The sequence below is a fragment of the Rhinolophus sinicus genome, linkage group LG06 (genome assembly GCF_036562045.2).
Source record: "Rhinolophus sinicus isolate RSC01 linkage group LG06, ASM3656204v1, whole genome shotgun sequence".
Lineage (NCBI taxonomy): Eukaryota > Metazoa > Chordata > Mammalia > Chiroptera > Rhinolophidae > Rhinolophus > Rhinolophus sinicus.
In genome coordinates this window covers 54,452,070-54,474,549 of record NC_133756.1, presented here as the reverse complement: position 1 = coordinate 54,474,549, position 22,480 = coordinate 54,452,070, and the positions used below count along the sequence as shown (strand labels likewise).

Below are 22,480 nucleotides of genomic sequence, written 5' to 3'. Positions count from 1 at the left end.
TCCTTTGTATTTTTTTCAATCATAGTATTGTCAAAAGAGAGGCTTTTTCTTTGATGTTTATCAAATATGTGTTGCCACAGGCTTTATGCCCATCACGAATTGCACACTGCTATTTTTCTTAGCTAGGCATCCCCTTGGTGAGGACACGGTTCAATTCTCAGTAGCAAAGATATGGTGAAGGTCCTCTTTCCGTCTCCAGCCACCTCAGCGTGAGGCGCTACTGCCATGTCCCGCATCTGCAATGGATGGCTGTGTGCAACTGCTCCAGCGTTCTGATCAAAAGGAACAAGCAGACGTACAGCACCGAACCCAATAATCTGAAGGCCCACAACTCCTGCTACAACGGGCTGATTCTCCGCAAGACGGTGGGCGTGGCGCCAGAGGCCGACCGCAAAGGTGTGGTGGTCGTCATGATGTGGAAATCTGGCCAGCCAAAGCCGTCCACCTCCTACGTGCGGACCACCATCGACACGAACGCCCGGCACCTGTCAGCAGCTTCCTGAACATGACACGCAAGAACAAGTACCACGTGGACCTGCGCATGGCTGCCTCCTGCAGAGCCAGCACCATCCTGCGCAGCCCGGAGCCCCTGACGCTGAAGAGGAAGTGGGCTTGCCCCTCCCAGAGCTCCTGAGCACCCCCCAAAGCAATAAAGCATCAGCCGACTTTCCTCAACCAAAAAAAAAGAGAAAAAAAATATGGTGAAGGTAACCCAAGTTACTGTCTGTGTTAGCATATTCCCTGTTGTCAATTTAGTCCCTAGTCCTATTCATTAGGGAACTGGAAATGCTTTCTCTTTGCCAAATCTTGTAAGCTTCTGGAAGCAACCAATCCTAGACTTTTTCCGGCCTTCATACTATTTGAAGCCCAAGTGATAATTGGCTTTAGCACCCTCACCTCAGATAATGTGGGGCTGTAGCCATTTGGATGCTGCCCTTGGAGCTGGAGGGATTAACAGAAACTTGGAGTTACTGAGTAGTCAGGAGACTGAACATTGTGTATTCCCCAGTTAATGGAGACCCAACCACTGATGTCTTTGTCTGGCAGTATTCTGAGAGGATTAATAAATTTGGGTTTATGAATTACTGTATAGTAGTGGCAGATAAGAAATGGCCAGGAGGCCACACAAACCTATAGGAAATGCCTTTGATTACAGAATACAATATTCCTGTTAGGCCAGTACTTTTTCCCTTTAATCTGATAAAGTTTTTCTTGTATTAGTTATAAGGAAATTATGGTAGGACGGGAAGGTAGTTGCTTTTCTTTTGCATTAAATCCATGCAAGTCAGTGAATCCACATGCTCTGGGGAGGAGGAAAATAAGTGAGCAAATCTTGAATAGACTTCTCAGTAGCCTGTGGACCTATGAGTAATGCTGTATTAACCATTTTCCCGGTTGCCAGGCTCAAGTCTTTGGATATTGTTGACATTTCCAGGCAGTGTGCTCCTTCCATTACCAATGAGAGTATTTTAATTATATTGAAACTAGGTGGCAATATGTTTAGGAGTATTCCTAAGTTGTTTCACCACAACTTTTAGCAATAAGGAATAAAACTATATGATTCTAACTATGCATTCTATAAACTCTACATATTTTTAATGAATATGTCAATTCTTTTCCTGCATACCATGACTAAGTAGTTCAGTGGGGAGAGATTTGTTGTATCAATTCAAGTATTATGTTTTCTGGAAAATGTTCTAGCTCTTTCATACAAGACTTCATTATACTTACGGCATTGAAAAAAATTCCGATGAACATAGGGGTACATAAACTTTATGGATAAATGTTTTCAGATTTTGGGAGTAGGTACCCAGAAAAAGAATTGCTAGGTCGTAGTTCTATTCTTAATTTTTTGAGGAACCTTCATACTGTTTTCCATAGTGGCTGTATCAATTTTCATTCCCATCAGCAGCTTTATTCACGCTGGCTAAGACATGGAAACAACCAAAGTGTCCTTCGATAGATTGGGTAAAGAAAATGTGGTATATATACGCAATGAATACTATTCTGCCATAAGAAAAGATGAAAAGGACCATTTGTGACAACATAGATGGATCTTGAGATTATTATGCCTAAGCGAAATAAGTCACAGAAAAAATCGAAAACCATACGACTTCACTCGTATGGGGGAAATGAAAGCAACAAAGGAACAATATAAACAAAAACTCAGACACACAGAACAGTTTAGTGGTTTCTAGAGGGTAAGGGGGGGACAGTAGAGGAGGATAAAAGGGGTCAAATATATGGTAATGGAAGGAGAAGTGACTCTGGATGGTGAACACACAGTGTAATATATAGATGATGTGTTATAGAATTGCACACTTGAAACCTGTATAATTTTACTAACCAATGTTACCCCAATAAATTTAATTAAAAAAAAAAATCCGAAGTTTTTCTTTGGAAAATTCTAAAATTTGCTAGAATGACCAACAGATTTGAAAAGGAAGTAATTTTCATACCTTCCTTTCTTTACAAAATAGATACACAAAATAGTCCTTTAAACAGTAATAGTTGTGGTTTTAAAAAAAGTTCTGGAGGGCTTCCACTAATAAAAAGCAGTAGTTTCTCACCTAATTTTTACTACCCATAGTGTCATTAGCCAGAAACAATATTATAAATTTTTATAAAGTTGACGTATAATTTTTGATCAATGTACAGTTCTTAAGTGTACAGTTTGAGTTTTGATAAATATATACGCCTGTATAGAACCCACATGCCAATTAACATTTCTGTCATCTTAGAACATTTCCATTATCCCAGAAAATTTTTATGCCCTTTCTAGTAATCTTACCCTCTGAAACCTCTTTTTAAATTTTTATTGCCATAGACGTATTTTGCTTGCTCTTTTTATGTAACACTTTTATTGAGTTATAATTCATATGCCATACAATTCACCCATTTAAAATGTACAATTCAGTAGTTCTTCATGTATTCACAGAGATGTGCAGCCATCATCACAGTTAATTTTAGAACATTTTCGTCACCTCTAAGAGAAACTGCGTATCTATTAGCAGTCGTTTCCCATACATCCTTCTCCCTTCACTCCCACTGCAGTCCTCAGCAACAACTAATCTGTTTTCTGTATTCTAGATATGTTATATAAATGGAATCATATACCATGTTTCCTTTTGTGACTTGCTTCTTTCACTTACCATAATGTGTTCAAGGTTCAGCCATGCTGTAGCATGTATCAGTATTTAATTCCTTTTCATGACTGAATACTATTCCATTTTATGGATGTACCAATGTTTTTTAGTCCATTCAATAGTTGATGGACATTTGAGTAGTTTCCACTTTTTTGGCTATTATAAATAAAGCTGCCATAAACATTTGTTGTATAAGTTTTTTGTGGACATAGGTTTTCATTTCTCTTGGATATACCATTTTCCCTGAAAATAAGACCTAGCCAGACAATCAGCTCTAATGCGTCTTTTGGAGCAAAAATTAATTTAAGGCCCGGTCTTATTTTACTATAAGACCAGGTCTTATGTCATATTATATAATATGACATCATATTATATAATCATATCATATTATATAATACACGATCTTACATTAATTTTTGCTCCAAAAGACGCATTAGAGCTGATTGTCTTGCTAGGTCTTATTTTGGGGGAAACACGGTATACTTAGGAATGGAATTGCTGGTTCATATGGTAATTCTATATTTAATCAATTGAGGAGTTGCCAGACTGTTTCTGAAGTGGTTTTACCATTTAACATTTCCATCAGCAGTGTCTGAGGGTTCCTTCTTCATATCTTCACCAGTACATGTTATTATTGGTCTTTTTGATTATAGCCATCCTAGTGGTTGTGAAAAGTTGTCTTATTATAATTTTGATTTGCATTTCCCTAATGACTGATGGTGTTGAACATCTTATGTGATTATTGCCATTTGTATATCTTCTTTGGAGACATGTCTATTCTGATTCTTTGCTCATTTTTTAATTATTAGGTTGTTGTCTTTTTATTATTGAGTTGTAAGAGTTCTTCATACAAGTCTCGGGTTGCAAATATTTTTTCCTGTTTTGTGGGTTTCCTTTGCACTTTCTTGATGGCATCCAGAGAGGTACAAAACATTTTCAGTTCTGAGGTCTAGTTTATGTATCTTTTTATTTTGTCATGTGTGCTTTTGGTGTCATAAGAAGGCTTAACCTAACCCAAAGTCATGAGGATTTACTCCTATATTTTCTGCTGTAATATATTTGTTCTTGAACTCCATGTAAGCGGAATCATATAGTATGTACTCTTTGCATCTGGCTTCTTTCACTCAGTCTAATGTTTGTAGGATTCATCCATGTTAATGTACATAGGTATTAGCAGTTTCTTTTTCTTGCTGAGTAGTATTGCAATGAATTAATATATCACAATGTAATCATTTTTTTTTAAAAATATTTGGGTTGTTTCTGTGTTTGGCTATTATGAATAAAACTTATATGACTTTCGGGGCCGGCCTGGTGGCTCAGGCGGTTAGAGCTCCATGCTCCTAACTCCGAAGGCTGCCACTTGGGCTCTCAACCACAAGGTTGCCTGTTCAACTCCTCGAGTCCCGCAAGGGATGGTGGGCTCCGCCTCCTGCAACTAAAATTGAACATGGCACCTTGAGCTGAGCTGCCACTGAGCTCCCGGATGGCTCAGTTGGTTGGAGTGTGGGCTCTCAATCACAAGGTTGCCAGTTCGATTCCTCGACTCCTGCAAGGGATGGTGGGCAACGCCCCCTGCAACTAAGATTGAACATGCACCTTGAGCTGAGCTGCTACTGAGCTCCCGGATGGCTCAGTTGGTTGGAGGGCGTCCTCTCAACCACAGGGTTGCCGGTTTGACTCCCGCAAGGGATGGTGGGCTGTGCCCCCTGCAACTAGCAACGGCAACTGGACCTGGAGCTGAGCTGCACCCTCCACAACTAAGACTGAAAGGACAACTTGAAGATGAACGGCACCCTCCACAACTAAGATTGAAAGGACAACAACTTGACTTGGGGAAAAAAAAAAAGTCCTGGAAGTACACACTGTTGCCCAATAAAGTCCTGTTCCCCTTCCCCAATAAAATCTTAAAAAAAAAACGAAAACTTATATGACTTTGAGCTGTACGTCTTTTTGTGGCATATTTTCATTTCTCTTGCTGAGTCATAGAAAATTTATTTTACTTTATAAAGAATTGCCAAACAATTATTCAAAGTAGTTGAAACATTATCCTGCCATCAATACCTGAGTTACAGTTGCTCCCATCCTGGGCAGTGCTTGGTGTGATCAGCCTTTAGAATGGCAGCCATTCTAATGTGTCCATAGTGTGGTTTTAACTTGCATTTCTTGATGACTAAAGATGTTGAACACTCAATGGCTTATTGGCCACTTGATTATCTTGTTTTCGAAATTGTCAGTTTGTCTCGTATTCATTTAAAAAGTGTGTAGTTTGCCTTCTTACTGATTTTAAGACTTCATACATTCTGGATACTAATCTTTTGTCAGATATATATGTTGACAATATTTTTTTTTCTGTCTGTGGCTTACTTTTTTATTCTCTTAATGGTATTTTTTGAAGAACAGAACATTTTAAGTTTAAAGTCCAATTTTTTAATACATTTTTTCTTTTATGGTTAGTATTTCTTTTTGTCCCATTAGCAAATCTTGCCTACTCCATGATTGTGAAGAGTTTTTCCTATTTTCTTCAAGAGCTTTTATAGTTTTAGCTTTTATATTCAGCCCTATTGTCCATGTTGAGTCATTCTTTAAATTAAATTTATTGGGGTGACAATGGTTAGTAAAATTACATAGCTTTCAAGTGTACAATTTTATAATACATCATGTGTATATTGCATTCTGTGCTCACTATCCAGAGTCGGTTCTCCTTGCATCACCATATGTTTGACCCCCTTTACCCTCTTCTACTACCCGCCTCTTCCCTTACCCTCTGGTTGGGAACACTAAACTGTTGTCTGTGTCTATGAGTTTTTGTTTCTTTGTTTGGCTTGTTCCTTTGTTGCTTTCAGTTTTTATCCCACATATGAATGAAGTCATATGGTTCTCAGCTTTTTCTGTCTGACTTATTTCGCTTAGCTTAATCTCAAGATCCATCCATGTTCGCAAAAGCGGGTATTTCATCTTTTCTTATGGCTGAGTAATATTCTGTTGTGTATATATACCACACCTTCTTTATCCAATCATCTATTAAGGGTCACTTTGGTTGTTTCCATGTCTTGGCTGCTGTAAATAAAGCTGCAATGAACATTGGAGTACATATATCCTTACCAGTTTTGAGTCATTTTTATATACTATATGAGTTAAGGCAGGGACAATAACTTTTTTGTTGTTGGTTTTTGCTTTCTTGCTACAGGGACTATATCTTTAAATAATGTGATGTGTTTACTTGGACTGTTTCATTTGTAACTTTCTCACAGTTTTGTATATTTGTATATGTTATTTCAATTTCCTCTGAAGGTGAATCTTTTTCTCTAACCCATCCATGAATTCACTTGGCATTTCATGATTATTTTGAAAGTTACAATTTGACAATCTGAGACCTTTCTGATGCTCTAAAAGCCTTCTGTTTAGGCACTTTTTCGTCTGTACATCCATTGTATCTCATACTATGTTTAGCTTAGGAAATATCATCATATTCTATTAAACTGCATGTCTCTCTGTTGATGGTAATGATGCAATTTAATTATTTGGCATATAGCAAGCATTCAATGAATAATAAAGTGAAATGAAGAACTTAGGTTCAAATGTTTTAGTAAAGTTTGTTTCTCTATTCCATTTAGAATTCTTAGGGTTTAGAATCATACATAAAATTACTTACATATGTACACTAATTTTTCTGTGAGATACATCATGGATTTACTGAAATATATCTATGGAAAAAGTACTTAAAGTAAAACATCATCATTAATTATACTTTTCTAATAAAGAATATTTATGGCAATAATTCACGCTTAATTTGGCTGCTTTGTGAATTTTTGTTTCTAGCAATATTTGGGACATTTTATTTAAATGATTTCTGCCATGAAAATGTATTAAATTATCCCATGAATAAGGATAGCAATTGTTTAATATCTATTATTGTGTTATTGAATATAACATGTTTGGGATTTGAAGGTTTTTTATTATGGGAGTTCTGATTTTATTTCAATTCAGTCAATATTTAGTTTTCTTTGCTCTGAGCTAAATGCTTTTAGGGTTCAAAATCTGGCTCACAAAGGGTATTTCTGTAATCTGCTAAGTAGGGTTTGATCCAAGTTTTTTTTTTTCTTTGTTAGTGTTTACTATATCATAAATTAGTGTTGGGAGCATTTCTTGTACCCTAAACACATCACTTTTTGAAGGAGTTACTGGAATAAGTAGTAGCCATGTTAAATACACAAATAGATGTTTTAGGACCTTGACTTGAATGATATAATTTGCATCTTTATAATGATAGAATCACATTTTCCAATCTTTCTAGCCTTGTGTATAGGAAAAAAATAATAGATTTGATGTCATGGTGAGTCTCAAAACGGGTCTCTAAAATTATCTTAACCCATCTTTCCTGCAGATAAGGTAGAGGCCTAAAATAGGGTTGCAAACTCAAGGCCAACAGGACCTTATGAGTGCAGAGGTCTCCATTTAACAGTGTAAGCCCACTAATGACTAACAGCTGTTACCATGTTTCCCCGAAAATAAGACCTAGCCAGACAATCAGCTCTAAGGCGTCTTTTGGAGCAAAAATTGATATAAGGCCTGGTCTTATTTTACTATAAGACCCGGTCTTATCTAACATAATATGATATAAGACCGGGTCTTATGTCAATTTTTGCTCCAAAAGACACATTAGAGTTGATTGTCTGGCTAGGTCTTATTTTTAGGGAAACATGGTAGTTGGCCTGAGTTTTGGGGAGATAGTAGAGATTATGGAGATTGAATGGGTTAAGTAACTACTGTAGCTACATCCCGTTGTTCCTGTGCAGGAATATGGGCCTGGTTTTGCCCTATCTTTTTATTTTTCAAGAGAATCCAGAATTGTAAATAAATATAAATGTAAGCGTATATAAACAAATAAATTAAATCTTCCAATTTTAATATTAGTAATTGTTCAGTTTTTTTACACAAATACTGCATGGACCAAACAAAACACTTTTTGTTTGGGACAAATTAGATATGCATGAGTGAAGCAAAATGAAAAAAGAGAAGGGATTTGGTTAATCTGAGTGGCTCTGACTTACTTTTTTTAGTCCTGGACACATTGTAAACATGATAGGATTTGTTGTTCCGTAGAATTTGTTATACTTCTTCCAAGTACAGCTTCCTTTTTCCTGAAGCCTTCCTAACCACTTTTCTCACCAGATTTCTCCTAATTTGAATTTTTAGTGAAGGTGAAGGAAAATTATGACAGGACTAATAGCACTAAAACATTCAACATAATTTACTGTTTCAAATTTTGAAATTGTTATGCTTAGATGAAAAAAATGCAGCAGTAATTTTTTAGATGTCAACCAAGTATTATTGAAATGCATATTGTACAGCTATGGCTAATTTGCTGTAGTGAAGCTCTGGTAAGTATCATTACTTCATCTAGTATCACTGTGACATTAGGTCTTGAGCAATTTTTAATTATGTTTTAGATTGTTAGAGACGGACAGTAAGTCTTTAAGATCTGTAAATGGGTCAAGAAGAAACAGTGGTTCCTCCCTTGTATCAAGTTCATCAGCCTCGAGCAATCTCAGCCACCTTGAAGAAGACTCTTGGATACTTTGGGGAAGAATCGTTAACGAATGGGAAGATGTGCGCAAAAAAAAGGAAAAGCAAGTTAAGGTATTCATATTCTTTGTTGGAGTTCTTCCTGTTATCCCAAAGGGAATTCAGCATGGATTAACAGGATTAAAAAAAAATCAGATTCTGTTACTTTCCAGGTAATAGAATAAAGAGGTCTCCCTTATGTATTTTCATTTATTTTTACCCATTGTTTTGTTTGTAGATATTAGTTATTATAGAGGTTTCCTAATTGGAAATATAGCTGGAAATTATTTTAGAAATTAAATTCTGTCATTTTATAGATTCAGAAATGAAGTGACATCCTACATCCTTGAATTACCAATATTTTACTTTCTTTTTGCCTATAACAGCCCTTTGTAAGATGATGGTTACTACCATTGACAGCTCTGCAGATTATCAAGTCCTTAGTATCTTTGGAGGCCATATTCTGAGTGAGATGACAAGAATTTATACGTAACATTGTAGCTTCACCAGAACAGGATACACCCAAGGGCCAAATCTTAGTCCTTTAATGATAAGGTTCCCTAGTCTTATTATAAAAGTACCTTTGGGAATCATAAATTTGATAAAGTCTTCCACTTCACTCCAACCCTCAATAAATCTTCTTGGCTTCCAAAGTAGGAGACTTAAATAATCATTTTTTAAATTTTACTTTTATTTTTATTTTTAGGAACTTGTTCGTAAAGGGATACCCCACCACTTTAGAGCAATAGTTTGGCAACTTTTATGCAGTGCACAAAGTATGCCAATTAAGGATCAGTATTCAGAACTCCTGAAAATGACTTCGCCTTGTGAAAAATTGATCCGAAGGGACATTGCTAGAACTTACCCTGAACATAATTTTTTTAAGGAAAAAGATAGCCTTGGACAGGAGGTTTTATTTAATGTAATGAAGGTAAGTTCTATTTACTCATTTTTTGAAATGAAATGAATTCTCAGAAGGTTGAAATTATATTTTCCACAATGAAACATGAACTCTCAGCCCAATAATCAGTTGCTTTGGCAATAAATTGGGCTTTAGCATAATTTTTGCTTTAATTCTGATGCTACATTACTGTCTAGTTTGGAGAACTTATTAGAAGATTCATCATATTGTTTGGTATTAGTTGGCCAAAATCAAATAACCTGTAAATCACTATACATTGAGAGATCCTCTGTGAAAATGAATAATTCACCTGCTGTGAGTTTCACATTCTGGGAGCAAATTTTTCTACTTGCTATGTATGGTCAGTGTTGTTAAGAGCTCTTAGTCCTTGGAAGTGTGTACCATTGTAAAATTTTCTTTTCCCTTCCCATAATTCCTTTCCCTTCCAGCTACCTCTGTGGAATATTGATTTCTTGTTAAACTATTTCATTTTTGCCGGTGCTTTACCTTAACCAGTGCTTTGCCTTAACTCTGCTTTTGTCTTTATCAGGTATACATTTTAAATGATTTTTAAGCTGTTACATTCCTGAGTACAAATTCCTTTATTTTCTTGTCCTTAGGAGACATCAGTTTCTAATTGGGAAATTGCAAAAAGAATATTTTATGTAATCATTTGCTTTTTAAATATTTGTAAGATAAAATCTACAACAAACAAGGAAGAACTTTTATAAAAAATAAATGGTCTTTATAATTTACCTGATTCACTATTTTCAGATTTTTAGAGAAGGTATAATATATTGTGTTAAAGTATTTTGAACAATATTTTTTTACTTTTTAGGCATATTCTTTAGTGGATCGTGAGGTTGGTTACTGTCAAGGAAGTGCTTTCATAGTTGGACTGTTGCTTATGCAGGTAAGTTAGTATTAAATATCCAATTAACTTCTCTATTAAAGTTGGACTGGAGAATTTAAAAAGCGTCCTTGTTTTTATTAAGTATAAGTAGATATTAGATATTTTTGTCTAGGCAAAATTTAAATAGAAATATTTAGTTTGCACTTTAAAACATTAAAACTGTTGAAAATAACATGTAATAATATCCTACTGCTAAATGAAATTTCAACTTCTTGGTGTCTACATTTGGACCATAATATTTTCTAAAGCCTGTATCTACTTTTAAACCTTAACTTATATGCCAATATTTAATGAAGAGTTATTGTTTCCCAACCAAGGAGGACATGATTAGTATTGATATTAAATGTTTTTCATGTTGTATAATGTCTTTGGAATTTATACAGGAATTTTGTTTGTCATGGTGACAAACTGGGGGCTTGTTTTGGGCTCTAAAATAGTGGTATTCAGTCACTTTTACTGTCCCAGGGATATAATATATACGTCCATTCGCAGTAACTTATTTTTTAATGGGTTTGGATGGGATGTTTTCAGATGTCAGAGACAGGACAGTCGTAGCTTTGAAGGGAAATGGCATATAGTGTTATCTCTTCAGCCTTGTTAAAATTTGTTTTCGAAGTCCTCATCCTGTATATTCAGTCTCAAGCTAAAATATGATCTGAAAAGAAACCTTGAAGATAACTTGATTTGAATCATACGGGCTGGTTTTTGCATCTTAGCTCTGCACTGAGTTCTATGAACTTGGGTTAGATCATTTAACTTCTCTCTATGGGCCTTAATTAGGTAATACTTTCAGCTTCGTGGTGAGGGTTATATGAGATAATATATATAAAAGCCTAACATGGTTTTTGGCAATAAAGTAGACTGCAGTAAAAGTTCAGTGACTTGCCCAAGATCACATATCATGGTAGATAAAAGCAAACTGTTTCTCCGATGCTTTGCTTCAATTTCCCAACAGTTCCACCAAGTTTTAAAGCTCTGTAACTGTCAGGAATATATACACACTTCTTTTCTGAGTGGCAAAACCCTCATGTCAAAGAGGGTTTTATAATAAAAATGACTGATTTTTGCTTTGTCTTATAACCTAAGAACTGTTTCTAGTTGTTGCAGAATAGTTGTCCATTTCTAGGTGATATTAGGTTATAATTTTTAAAAATCCTAGATACGTTAATGTTGAGGTATAGCTCTTTTGCTAAATTGTGATTTTTCCTAATTTATAATTGGTTAGATTGGTAGGCCTTTCACTGTTGAACTCAAACATCCCTATTATCAATCCAGTGATTTTTGTCACAATTCTATTCCTTTTACTTTCATATTAGCTCCAAAATTACTGTTTAGTAGTTATTTCTGTTGAGCATCTAGAGAGTAGTTTTTCCTTACTTGAGGTATGAATCTTATAGCAGCTGATGTAACTCTCTAGGAAGCATAAGGGGCCATCACACTTTTTCCTTTAAGACACTGCAGGCAGTGCTGGTAGTGATACTCTCATTCATAATTGATTTACTTAACTGTTGTTGTCACTGGCAGCTGATACACTACCATAATAATAATCATTTAATATCCCGGGGCCACAAACTAGGAAGTGCTGTGCAACCAGATTCAAAAGCCCCTCTCTTTGTTTCTAAAGCTTATTCTCTTACAACCTATGCTATATTGCCTCCCACGACTAGTTTAGAAACATTTTTACAACATTAGCTTATTTAGTGCATGTTGTGTTAAAGTAGTTAAAAGTGCTGGGTATATATGTTTTGTGTATATCTTAGTAGTCCTATAAAAATAGGTGATATTGTCCCCTTTCGACCTTTGCAAAAGACATGAATTCTTACTAACTCAGTGTCAGAGAAAATATGTACCAGCACTGAACTCTTTTTCCCCCTTTTTCTCCTCCCCCCCGCCCCCACCCACTCCGGTTCAAGCTGTTGTTTCTCAGTCTAGTTGTGTAGGACACAGCTCCCTGGCCCATGCTGACATTATGAGCAATCATTTGGTCATGGTTGGCTGCTGGCCACTCACGGCAGCACACGGTAGGTAGCCCATGGCAGCACACAGCAGCCCATGGTAGCTCACACTGGTTGCCAGCCACTCATGCTGGCTGCCGCTCACGGCGGCACACGATAGCCCACAGCAGCCCGTGCAACACACGGCAGTCCACAGCAGCTCACACCAACCGGCTGCTCATGGCAGCCCAGCTCCAGGGAGAGCTGTTTGCTCACAATCTTAGCTGTAGAGGGCGCAGCTCACTGGCCCATGTGGGAATCAAATCTGCGACCTCGGCGTTAGGAGCATGGCGCTCCAACCACCTGAGCCACCGGGCAGGTACTCTTAAGACTCAAGTATTCAGATCTCTTTCTAATAAAAAGGAATGACTATGAAACAACTGGATGATTGATTGTTCTTCATATTTATATTTTACTTGGTGTTATACTTTTGCACTTTGTGACCATTGTTTGAATTTTATTGAGAAGGACCCAGTGATAATGTTTTTTATATCTCCTTTTGGTCCTTATATTCAGTCATTTCAACTTATTTTTAAAAATAGCACCATATTTTAAACCTCCTCCAGTTCCCATATCAATGCTATTGCAGAGAGGAAGCAATGTAGGATTTGCCGGCAATTTCTGGGTGTGATACGGGGTCATGTCTCATGAAGCTGAAGAATGGACACATGGACCAGGGAGAGACAAAGAGTTGTAAAGGAAGGTAGTTTATTAAAAGCAGGAGCAAGGTTACAGCTCCCGAGCGGGAGGGGGTACCCGAAACTGGGAAGCCCACTAGCTAAAGCAAAAGGCTTCTACTTTTATATTTCTCTTCTACCCGGGAGGGGAATATTGGAATGCTGGTGTGTTGGTGCTTATTGGTAAGGTGTTTATTAAATTCGTTCTGTTGTTTAGCCTGGGGAAGGCTTTTCGAAAGAAATGTCTTTGCTGCCTTGGGGCATGATTGATGTTTCTGTTTTGTGAAGAGTGTGTTATTTTGAAAACTAAAAAAAAAATGGCCATGGGGCAGATGAGTGGCTCTGTTGGTTGGGACACGGGCTCTGGGCAATGGGGCTGCTGGTTCAGTTCCCGCATGGGCCAGCGGGCTGCGCCCTCCACAGCTGGAGTAAGGTCGATGAGCTGCCGCTCAGCTCCTGGGTGGCTGGATGACTCAGTTGGTTGGAGCTCTGTGTCTCGATCACAGGGTTGCCGGATGGACTCCTTGACTTCCGCAAGGTATGGTGGGCTGTGCACCCTGATATTAACAACGGCACCCTGCAACTAACAAGGGCAACTGGACCTGGAGCTGGGCTGCGGCTTCCACGGCTACACAATTGGGGGTACAACAACTTGACTTGGAAAAAATTCTGGAAGTACACAGTGTTTCCCAATGAAGTCCTGTTTCCCTTCCCCAATAAAATCTTTAAAAAAAAGAAAAAGAAAAAGAAAAGCCTGTCTGTCTTTAAAAAAAAAAAAAAAAGCCAGTATTTTGTTTTTGGTCAGCGTTTCATTTTTGCTCAGTCCACCAGGGAATTCCTGACTGCCTGATGTCATACTGCATGTCTCAGAAAAGGATGAAACTTTTTTGATACCATCAGAAGAGAAGAAGTCCTTGTAAGACAAAAAAAAAAAAGGGGGGGAGATTAATTGATTCATTACCCCTGTTAACTGGAGTGAGGGTTGGAGGGAAGATGTGGAAAGGGGAAGGTAGCGGTGGGAGATGAGGTTGGAAAAGTAATAAGGGGTGACATCATGTAGGATCTCGTAAGGATTTTGGCTTTTATTGAGGATATGGGACGCCACTAGAGTGGCTTTTTGTTTTGAGCAGTGGAGTGAAATGCTCTAAATCATTTGAAAGGATCGCTCTGGCAGCTCCATGCAGTATGGAGAATAGACTGTTGGGAAAGGAGTACAAGGGAGGCAGCAGAGTGAATTACCAGAGAGGAAGCTCTTGCAGTTGTCCAGACAATGGACTACTTTCTTGATGATGCTATGGACAAGGTATTGGGGTGAGAAGTGGTTGATTCTTGAAATATTTTGAATATAGAGCCAATAGGATGTACTGATAGATTGGATATAGAGTAAAAGAGAAAGAAGTCAGTATTGAGTCATAGGTTTTTGTGCAGAAGTTTGAGGCAAGGAATGGCAGGGTAGGACATTAGGAGTGTTGTTTGAGATGTCTGTTGGACATGCAGGTGGAGATGTTAAGTGGGCAGTTGGAAATATGAGATAGGAATTGAGGGAAAAGTCCAGGCTGGTAGGTAGAAGAGAGAGACTAGAGGCCATAAAAATGGGTACAGATGCAGGTAGCATGGTAGATGTGGTAGTGTGAGAGGGGGAAGAATCTTCTTTAATTGCTTCTTTTAAAAAGATTGAAATAGCAAGCAAGGTGGGGAGGAGGTGCTGGAAGCTTGAGGACAGATGAGAAAGTTTGAAATTGTCTAGGAGAATGGGGGTGACTGAATTAGGGTAATAAAGTATTAATAGCTAGCATTAAAGATCCGCTGAGATTAGTGGTCTTGAATTCAACATGAGACCAGCCAGCATGGTTAAGTGTTTTTGTTTTTACACAGCCATTTACTGCTGCCTAATGTAGTTGTAGAGTTAGATTTATCCACGGGTGAATAATCCACAGTTGAAATTATAACAGACAGAGAGAGAGAGAGAGTGAGAGAGAGAGAGAGAGAAGTAATTGTGGATTTCAGCGAGTGGTTACATATAACAGCAAAGTGAGCACAGGAGAGTTGAGAACAGAGAAAAGGTAGTGTTTGTATATGATAGGACTGCAAGATCAGATAATTGTAAATACTTTATGTGTATTAATTTTCATCGCATCCCTGTGAAATAAGTAGTTATTTTACCCATTTGATAGATGGTAAAACTGAGCAACAGAGAGGTTGAATAATTTGCTGAAGGTCACATACTAGCTATTACTGGCGTTGCAACCTTGGGTGGTATGGCTCTAGAGCCTGAACTACTAACTGCCTGCCAGGATCAGTGAAGCAAAGCAAGCCAGAGATGTGGTAGGCCAAGGAATTAATCCACGTGAAAATGAGTGGAGATTGTGGGGGTGACCCAGAGGTTGGTAGATACTGCAAAAAAAGCCGAGTAATGGGTAATGCCTGCTGCCATGTGGTTCAGAGAAAACCAGAAGTTAATGCTGTGGAAGTGGCAGTGAGGTTCAAGGAGGGACATACACCTCTCTACCCTCTGGCTTCTTCCAGTGCTGTGGGAGAGAAACAGTCAACCTCAGGGAACAGCAAGGTTTTGGTATTGAACTATTTTTAGGGGAAAGTCAGATTTCAGTTAGAGGAAGGAAGAAGAAAGAACGTTCAATAAAAAGATTGAGGATATAGTTAGGATATTTTGCTGATGGCAGATTATGAGTTCCAGAAAGTGCTGTGAAAAAGGTGTTGGGAAGGTTGGAAGTGGGGCTAGATTAGGGGAACAATAGAACCACATAGGGTGAGAGTTACGGGATGTTGGGCTGCTTGTAGTCACTGATTTAAGTCAATGGGGCCGTAGGGCGTGATAGGATTAAGAAGAATTATGGCTGTGTATGGAGGAAGGAAGGAAGTGCACGTTTTGCTGAGATGTAGAGTAGATGTTGAGGAAAATTTGCCTTCTTTGGTTGATGTGAGCTTTTGTCTATTAGCTTTTTTTTTTTTTTAAAGATTCTTATTGGGGAGGGGAACAGGACTTTATTGGGGAACAGTGTGTAATTCCAGGAGTTTTTTCCAAGTAAATTTGTTGTCCTTCAATCTTAGTTGTGGAAGGTGCTGTTCAGCTTCAAGTTGTTGTCCTTTCAGTCTTAGTTGTGGAGGGCACAGCTCAGCTCCAGGTCCAGATGCCGTTGTTAGTTGCAGGGGGCACAGCCCACCATCTCTTGCGGGAGTCGAACAGGCAGCCTTGTGGTTGAGAGGACGCGCTCCAACCAACTGAGCGGATGGCTCAGCGGCAGCTCAGCTCAAGGTGCCATGTTCAATTTTAGTTGCATGGGGGCGCTGCCCACCATCCCTTGTGGGAGTCGAGGAATTGAACTGGCAACCTTGTGGTTGAGAGCCTGCGCTCCAACCATCTGGGAGGCAGCTCATCTCAAGGTGCCATGTTCAATCTTAGTTGCAGCGGGCAGAGCCCACCATCCCTTGTGGGACTCAAGGAATTGAACTGGCAACCTTGTGGTTGAGAGCCCACTGGCCCATGTGGGAATCGAACCGGCAGCCTTCGGAGTTAGGAGCACGGAGCTCTAACCGCCTGAGCCACCGGGCTGGCCCTGTCTATTAGCTTTTATCTGTTCCTGTACATGAGGTGATTTCTGTGCTGTGATCAGGGGTTGAGTAAATTCCGCCTTTGGTCTCATTCTCCCGAGCAGGGGAGATGAGCTGAGGTTGGTTTTCTGTTTGGTCTCATTCTCTTGAGTAGGGGATATGTGAGATGAAGCTATTCTGTCTGTACTGTGAGGTGATAGCTTAAGGTTAAAGAAATTCTTGATCAGGGTTTGAGAGAATTTCCTCTTTGTTCTGTCTGTTTCGCCCACATCAGCAGATGAAGTAAAGAAGTAGCTAAGTTATGTCAGGATGACGTTACAGGCACATTGCCAGGCCTTGTTGCTTATCCAGATGAATTGCCTCTTCGGCTGGATGGGCCCCATTCATATCAGTAACTGCCGGACCCTCCCGGAACTGGCCATTGCCGGAGGGGTTGGCAGGAACAAGAAACTTGGCTCTGAGGTACATCTGAGGAAACATATAAGACCGATCTCATTTGGCAGTATAATTATTATTATTTCGTCATTTGGTCATTTGTCATTGGTGATTTTTCATCATTCTAACATTTTGAAGACTTCCAACAACATGCATCTTACAACACCAGGGGATGTCCTGACTTCCAGCTGTGAACCTGGTGAGGTCTGGCTGGTTCCGGCCTCTCCAGTGTTGTTCCCCACGGTTAGTCTTCTTGAGAACTTGTTAGCATCTAAAAAACTTGTATGCGGCTTGCAGCTTACAACATCAGAAGACATCTTAACTTCTAACAGCAACAACAACAACAGCAGCCACATTCTTCAGATTGTTAACACCTTGAAAACTTATATGCAGCTTGTAGCTTATAGCATCAGAAGACACCTTGACTTCTAACAACAACAAAGACAACAGGAGCAGCATTCTAGGGAACTAACAAGCAGCAGTGTGGGAGACGCCTGAGTTTCTCTCAGCTACAGACTCAACAAGGTCTTGATTTATGACTTTTCCAGTGTTGTTCTCCCCCAGTATGGTGAGCTTTTGACATGTACTGTAATAGTTACTATCCTGTAGAGCTTATTACGGCTTTTGAATACTCCTTACTGATATTATTTGTGTATTTAGCCAAGTGATTTTTGATCAATAATAAACATATGTTGGGATCTCTTAAACTTATTAGTATGTGTGTTCCTTTGACATGACATTGTTATCAATGTATATAGTTTAGTCTTAACCACCTTTACCTTCTGACATTAGCATATTCTATTAATTGCCTTTATTTTTTGCTATTGCATATTGCTAAATAAATTGATTAGCTACTAAATAAATAAATTAAGTAGCCCCATTCCAGCGTGTGTCCCTCCTTCTTTTTTCCGCTCGTCATTACACAAGAGTAACTCTTGGCTCCTGTCATGACTGTGTCAGGGATAGGAAAAATGTATTTTTATTAGAAGCAGTCTTCAGTAAGAAGAATGTACATACTGTGTTTCCCCGAAAATAAGACCTAGCCAGACAATCAGTTCTAATGTGTCTTTTGGAGCAAAAATTAATATAAGACATGATATTATATCACATCACATCACACCTGGTCTTATAGTAAAATAAGACCGGGTTTTATATTAATTTTTGCTCCAAAAGACGCATTAGAGCTAATTGTCCGGCTAGGTCTTATTTTCAGGGAAACATATTATACACAATGGAATACTACTCTGCCATAAGAAAAGATGAAATAGTGCCATTTGCGACATGGATGGATCTTGAGATTATTTTGTTAAGCGAAATAAGTCACAGAAAAAGTCGAGAACCATATGATTTCATTGATATGTGGCCTTTAAAACTGAAAACAACAAAGGAAAAAGACAAATAAAGAAACAAAAACTCAGACACAGACAATAGTTTAGTAGTTACCAAGAGGGTAAGGGGGGAGGTGGATAGTAGATGAGGGTAAAAGGGATCAAATATATGGCATTGGAAGGAGAACTGACTCTGGGTGGTGAACACACAATGTGAGATATAGATGATGTATTACAGAATTGTGTACCTGAAACCTGTGTTATTTTACTATCGTCACCCCAATAAATTTTAATAAAAAAAACTCCAGGAATGCACAGAGATCCTTTGACGTTTTCTCTTTTGAAACATACTGGTATAATATGAATGAGCATTAGAAAATTTTATCATTTTGAGAAAGATGAATTAATAATTTAGATGAATGTTATTTGCTTAAATATGAATATCTGTGAATCTCTTTATAGAGCTTTTACGTTCATTATCTTATTTGGTATAATTTGCTAGTAAGTTACATATAAAATGTGAAATTAGTACCTTTAAGCCCCAATTACAAATTCTTTTGAAAACTTATTTTACAACTTTTTTTTTTTTAACACTTACACCATGTCACTTTTGCTCAGAACTTTCTAAAGGCTTCCCATGTCACTTAAGGTAAAAGTTCAAATCCTTATAGTCGCCTCTAAAGCCCTGTATAATTTGGTTCCCTGTTATTTCTTCTCCATAACCTAACATTACTCCTAATTTAATAGTCCCTTATTTGCTGTTTCTTGAGCATGCCAATCTTGATTCCATTTCAAGGCCTTTGTATTATTCTCCCAGGACTCTTTCCTCAGTTGCTCCCTTACTTTCTTCAATATTCTGCTCAAATGTTTCCTTATCAAGGGACTTTCCCTGACCTACCTATGTAAATAGCAGTGCATCTCCCCAGCATTCCTACTTGGTTTTCTTTCCATAGCACTCATTACTACCTGACATATATTAATTGATTTATTCCATGTATTGTCTATCTCCACCCACTAGAAAGTTCAGATTCCTTGAAAGTAGAGATTGTGTTTATTTTGTTCACTGGTATAGACTCAGAGAGAGAGAGAAGTCCCTAGCTCTAAAGAGTCGTTGTTGGTTGAATTAATGAATTAGGCAAGTGAGGCAGTTAGTCTCAGAGACTGTTAAATTTATCTAATTTCTCTTTCTCAGTGATAGAATGGGAGGTTAGAACCTTCCGATTTCTAGTCCTTGCTCTTAACATTGTATTACACGGCCATTCAAAACAATGTTTATAGTTGGATGGGTACTTTGTTTAAATGGACTTTATCTTATTTCTATATCACAGAACATTAATCATACTTTGCTTTTTTTCTGCTAATGTAGATGCCAGAAGAAGAAGCTTTCTGTGTATTTGTTAAATTAATGCAAGATTATAGACTTCGTGAACTTTTTAAACCAAGTATGGCAGAATTGGGCCTTTGTATGTACCAGTTTGAATGCATGATACAGGTAAAAGTGTAGTGTTAACAAAACGGCATATTGCGTTTATATTTTTTGTCATCGGTTTGAGTGACGGCTAAGCAAATTTAATGTTAAAGGCGTTAAAGCAATTGAAAAAATTAGTGTTTTAAACACCTGATTATTTTTTGATAAATTAATACACAATTTAGACCTAATTTCCATTTAGGCATTGTCTGCAGATATCTGCACTATCACAGTCTGCAACTTGACTGCGGTTGAAACCACAGGTATATTGAAACCTTAAGCATATGTGCCAAATGTATCATAACCCCATTGCCTAAATGCATGAGTTTTTATTATGCCCTGTTATAGCCTATTATTGTTATGTAGACTCTCTTCATGTAGAATACATAAAGTTATATAGACTATTGTTATGTAGACTGTCTTTCAGGAGCCCATGATATTATGACACTGACATTAAGTTCATTTCCTTTGAGATTGTCTCTTCTCTTTTAATCCTCTTCCTTTCCTTTTTCTTTTTATCTCATGTTTTGCTAGCCTGTAATCTTTTTTTTTTACAAAAATGTTTCAATCCTTTTATGTTGCTCGTTTAAGACTCAGAGTCTAGTGACTGCATGAGGGTGAAGAGAAGAATCAAAATTAAGTGAAAAATACCTTTGAAATATTTTACCTTTCTCGATTTAATTTTTATATTTTATGTATAAATAAATTTACTATATTGTCCTGTAAAATAATGGTGTAAATATTCTTATTTACTTAAATGTCAATGAGATAAGCAAAATTTAAGAATATAGGTTAATGATTCAGGTGGCTTGAGATCCATTTTTACTAGTCTCCTTTTTCCTGGCAGCCTTACCCACAGGGATTTTTAAATCCTCTGTCTTTTGTATGTGGTGGGAGGAAGGCAATTTGTAAAATGTTTTTACATTTTAAAGAAAAATGCAAAGGTCTTGAGATGATTCTTAAATTTTTTTTTTCTGAAATATTGTTTGTTTTTATCAGCCTTTAAACTCTCTTGGTTTATTTTTGGTTAATGTGTCATTTATGTTTTGAATTACTAGAGTTGCTGAAGTATCTGTATTTACAGTGAGATGGTAGGAAGGTAAGGATAGGTGGTCAATGGTAGATAACACCTGAAGGTATTTCAACATAGCATTTCTTTCCTTTAAAAAAAATGTTTTTGAAATATTATAGTTTAAAAAATATCAGACATCCATCTACCCACTAGTAGGATGAAACAAATTTAAAAGTTTTACTTTATTTTTTTATTAATAAATCAAATGTTATACATACAGCAAAAGTCTTAACTCCACATTCTTTCCCTCTTCTTCCCTTCCTACATAGTAACCACTATCCTGGATGTATCAATTTCTACATCTTAACTTTTCCATTGGGTGCCTGATCTTATCTTTGTATTTGGTATAGGCTAAGTTAGTGTATATACAATGATCTGGTTTAAAATAATCAGTTTTACTATGTTTTAATTGATTCTTTCCTTCTCTTTAGGAGCATCTTCCGGAGCTCTTTGTACATTTTCAGTCTCAGAGTTTTCATACCTCAATGTATGCATCATCCTGGTTTCTGACTATCTTTCTTACGACTTTTCCACTACCAATTGCAACAAGGATATTTGATATCTTTATGTCTGAGGTAAGCTAATGGGCAGACTGAACCAGGAGTCATTGTAATTAGAGCAGGGCAATGAGAACAATAAAGGAGACCGATGACCCATGCTGAACTGCTTACATGGATGATCTCATTTAAACCTGTAACAACCCTAGCAGGCACTGTTCGTTTCCCCATTTGATAGATGAGGAAGCTGTGATTTAGAGAAATGTTAAATAGCTAGCTTGTCTATGGATACAGCACATTGTGGTATAGGGTTCAAATCTAGGCAGTCAAAATCTGGAGCCTACACTCTTGAACTTCTGTATCACCTCCTGATTGATTTAATGAGAATTAGTGAGAGATAAAATTTGCCTTATAATTAATATGTTGTAATGCATATATTATCCAAAGAACAAGAAGTAATTAGTATAATTTTCTTGTATTCCAAGAACACATCGCAGGTAGTCCTTTTAATTGTCATTGACATATAGTGATCCTTTGTCTTCTGTATTTTGGATGAGAAGGTAGGAAGGTCAGGATAGGTGACCTGAAAATATTATTAATTGTTATTAATTACATATTAATTAAACCCAATGTTAATTGTTATTAATTACATCTTGGGAAGATTAATTTGTATTACCTAGCTAAATTAGGTTAGCCTAGAGCCAGCAAACTATGATTTGAGTACTGGTTCACACGCCAAATTTGTCCTTCCTCTTGTTTTTTTAAATAAAGCTTCCTTGAAGCACGGTCATGCTCAGTTATGTGTTACCTTTGTCTGTTTTGGGGCTACCATGGTGGAATTGACTATTTGTGAGTGTGACCATATGGCTCACAAAGCCTAAAGTATTTTCTATCCAACTCGTTACAGAAAATAT

The 22,480-nt window shown here is 37.5% G+C and overlaps 1 protein-coding gene and 1 pseudogene across 8 annotated transcripts in view; both read left to right on the top strand.

Annotated features, from left to right (window-relative positions):
- Positions 1-22,480, top strand: part of EVI5 (ecotropic viral integration site 5) — a 229,097-nt gene that overhangs the window by 70,608 nt on the left and 136,009 nt on the right. For all 8 annotated transcript variants that reach the window (XM_074335138.1, XM_074335136.1, XM_074335135.1 and 5 more), the window contains exons 3-7: positions 8,597-8,786; positions 9,418-9,642; positions 10,451-10,525; positions 19,896-20,021; positions 21,501-21,644. In XM_074335138.1, coding sequence (XP_074191239.1) covers positions 8,597-8,786; positions 9,418-9,642; positions 10,451-10,525; positions 19,896-20,021; positions 21,501-21,644 — 760 coding nt within the window. The remainder of the gene's footprint in view (positions 1-8,596; positions 8,787-9,417; positions 9,643-10,450; positions 10,526-19,895; positions 20,022-21,500; positions 21,645-22,480) is intronic.
- On the top strand, positions 172-6,717 carry LOC141572486 (large ribosomal subunit protein eL28-like; annotated as a pseudogene).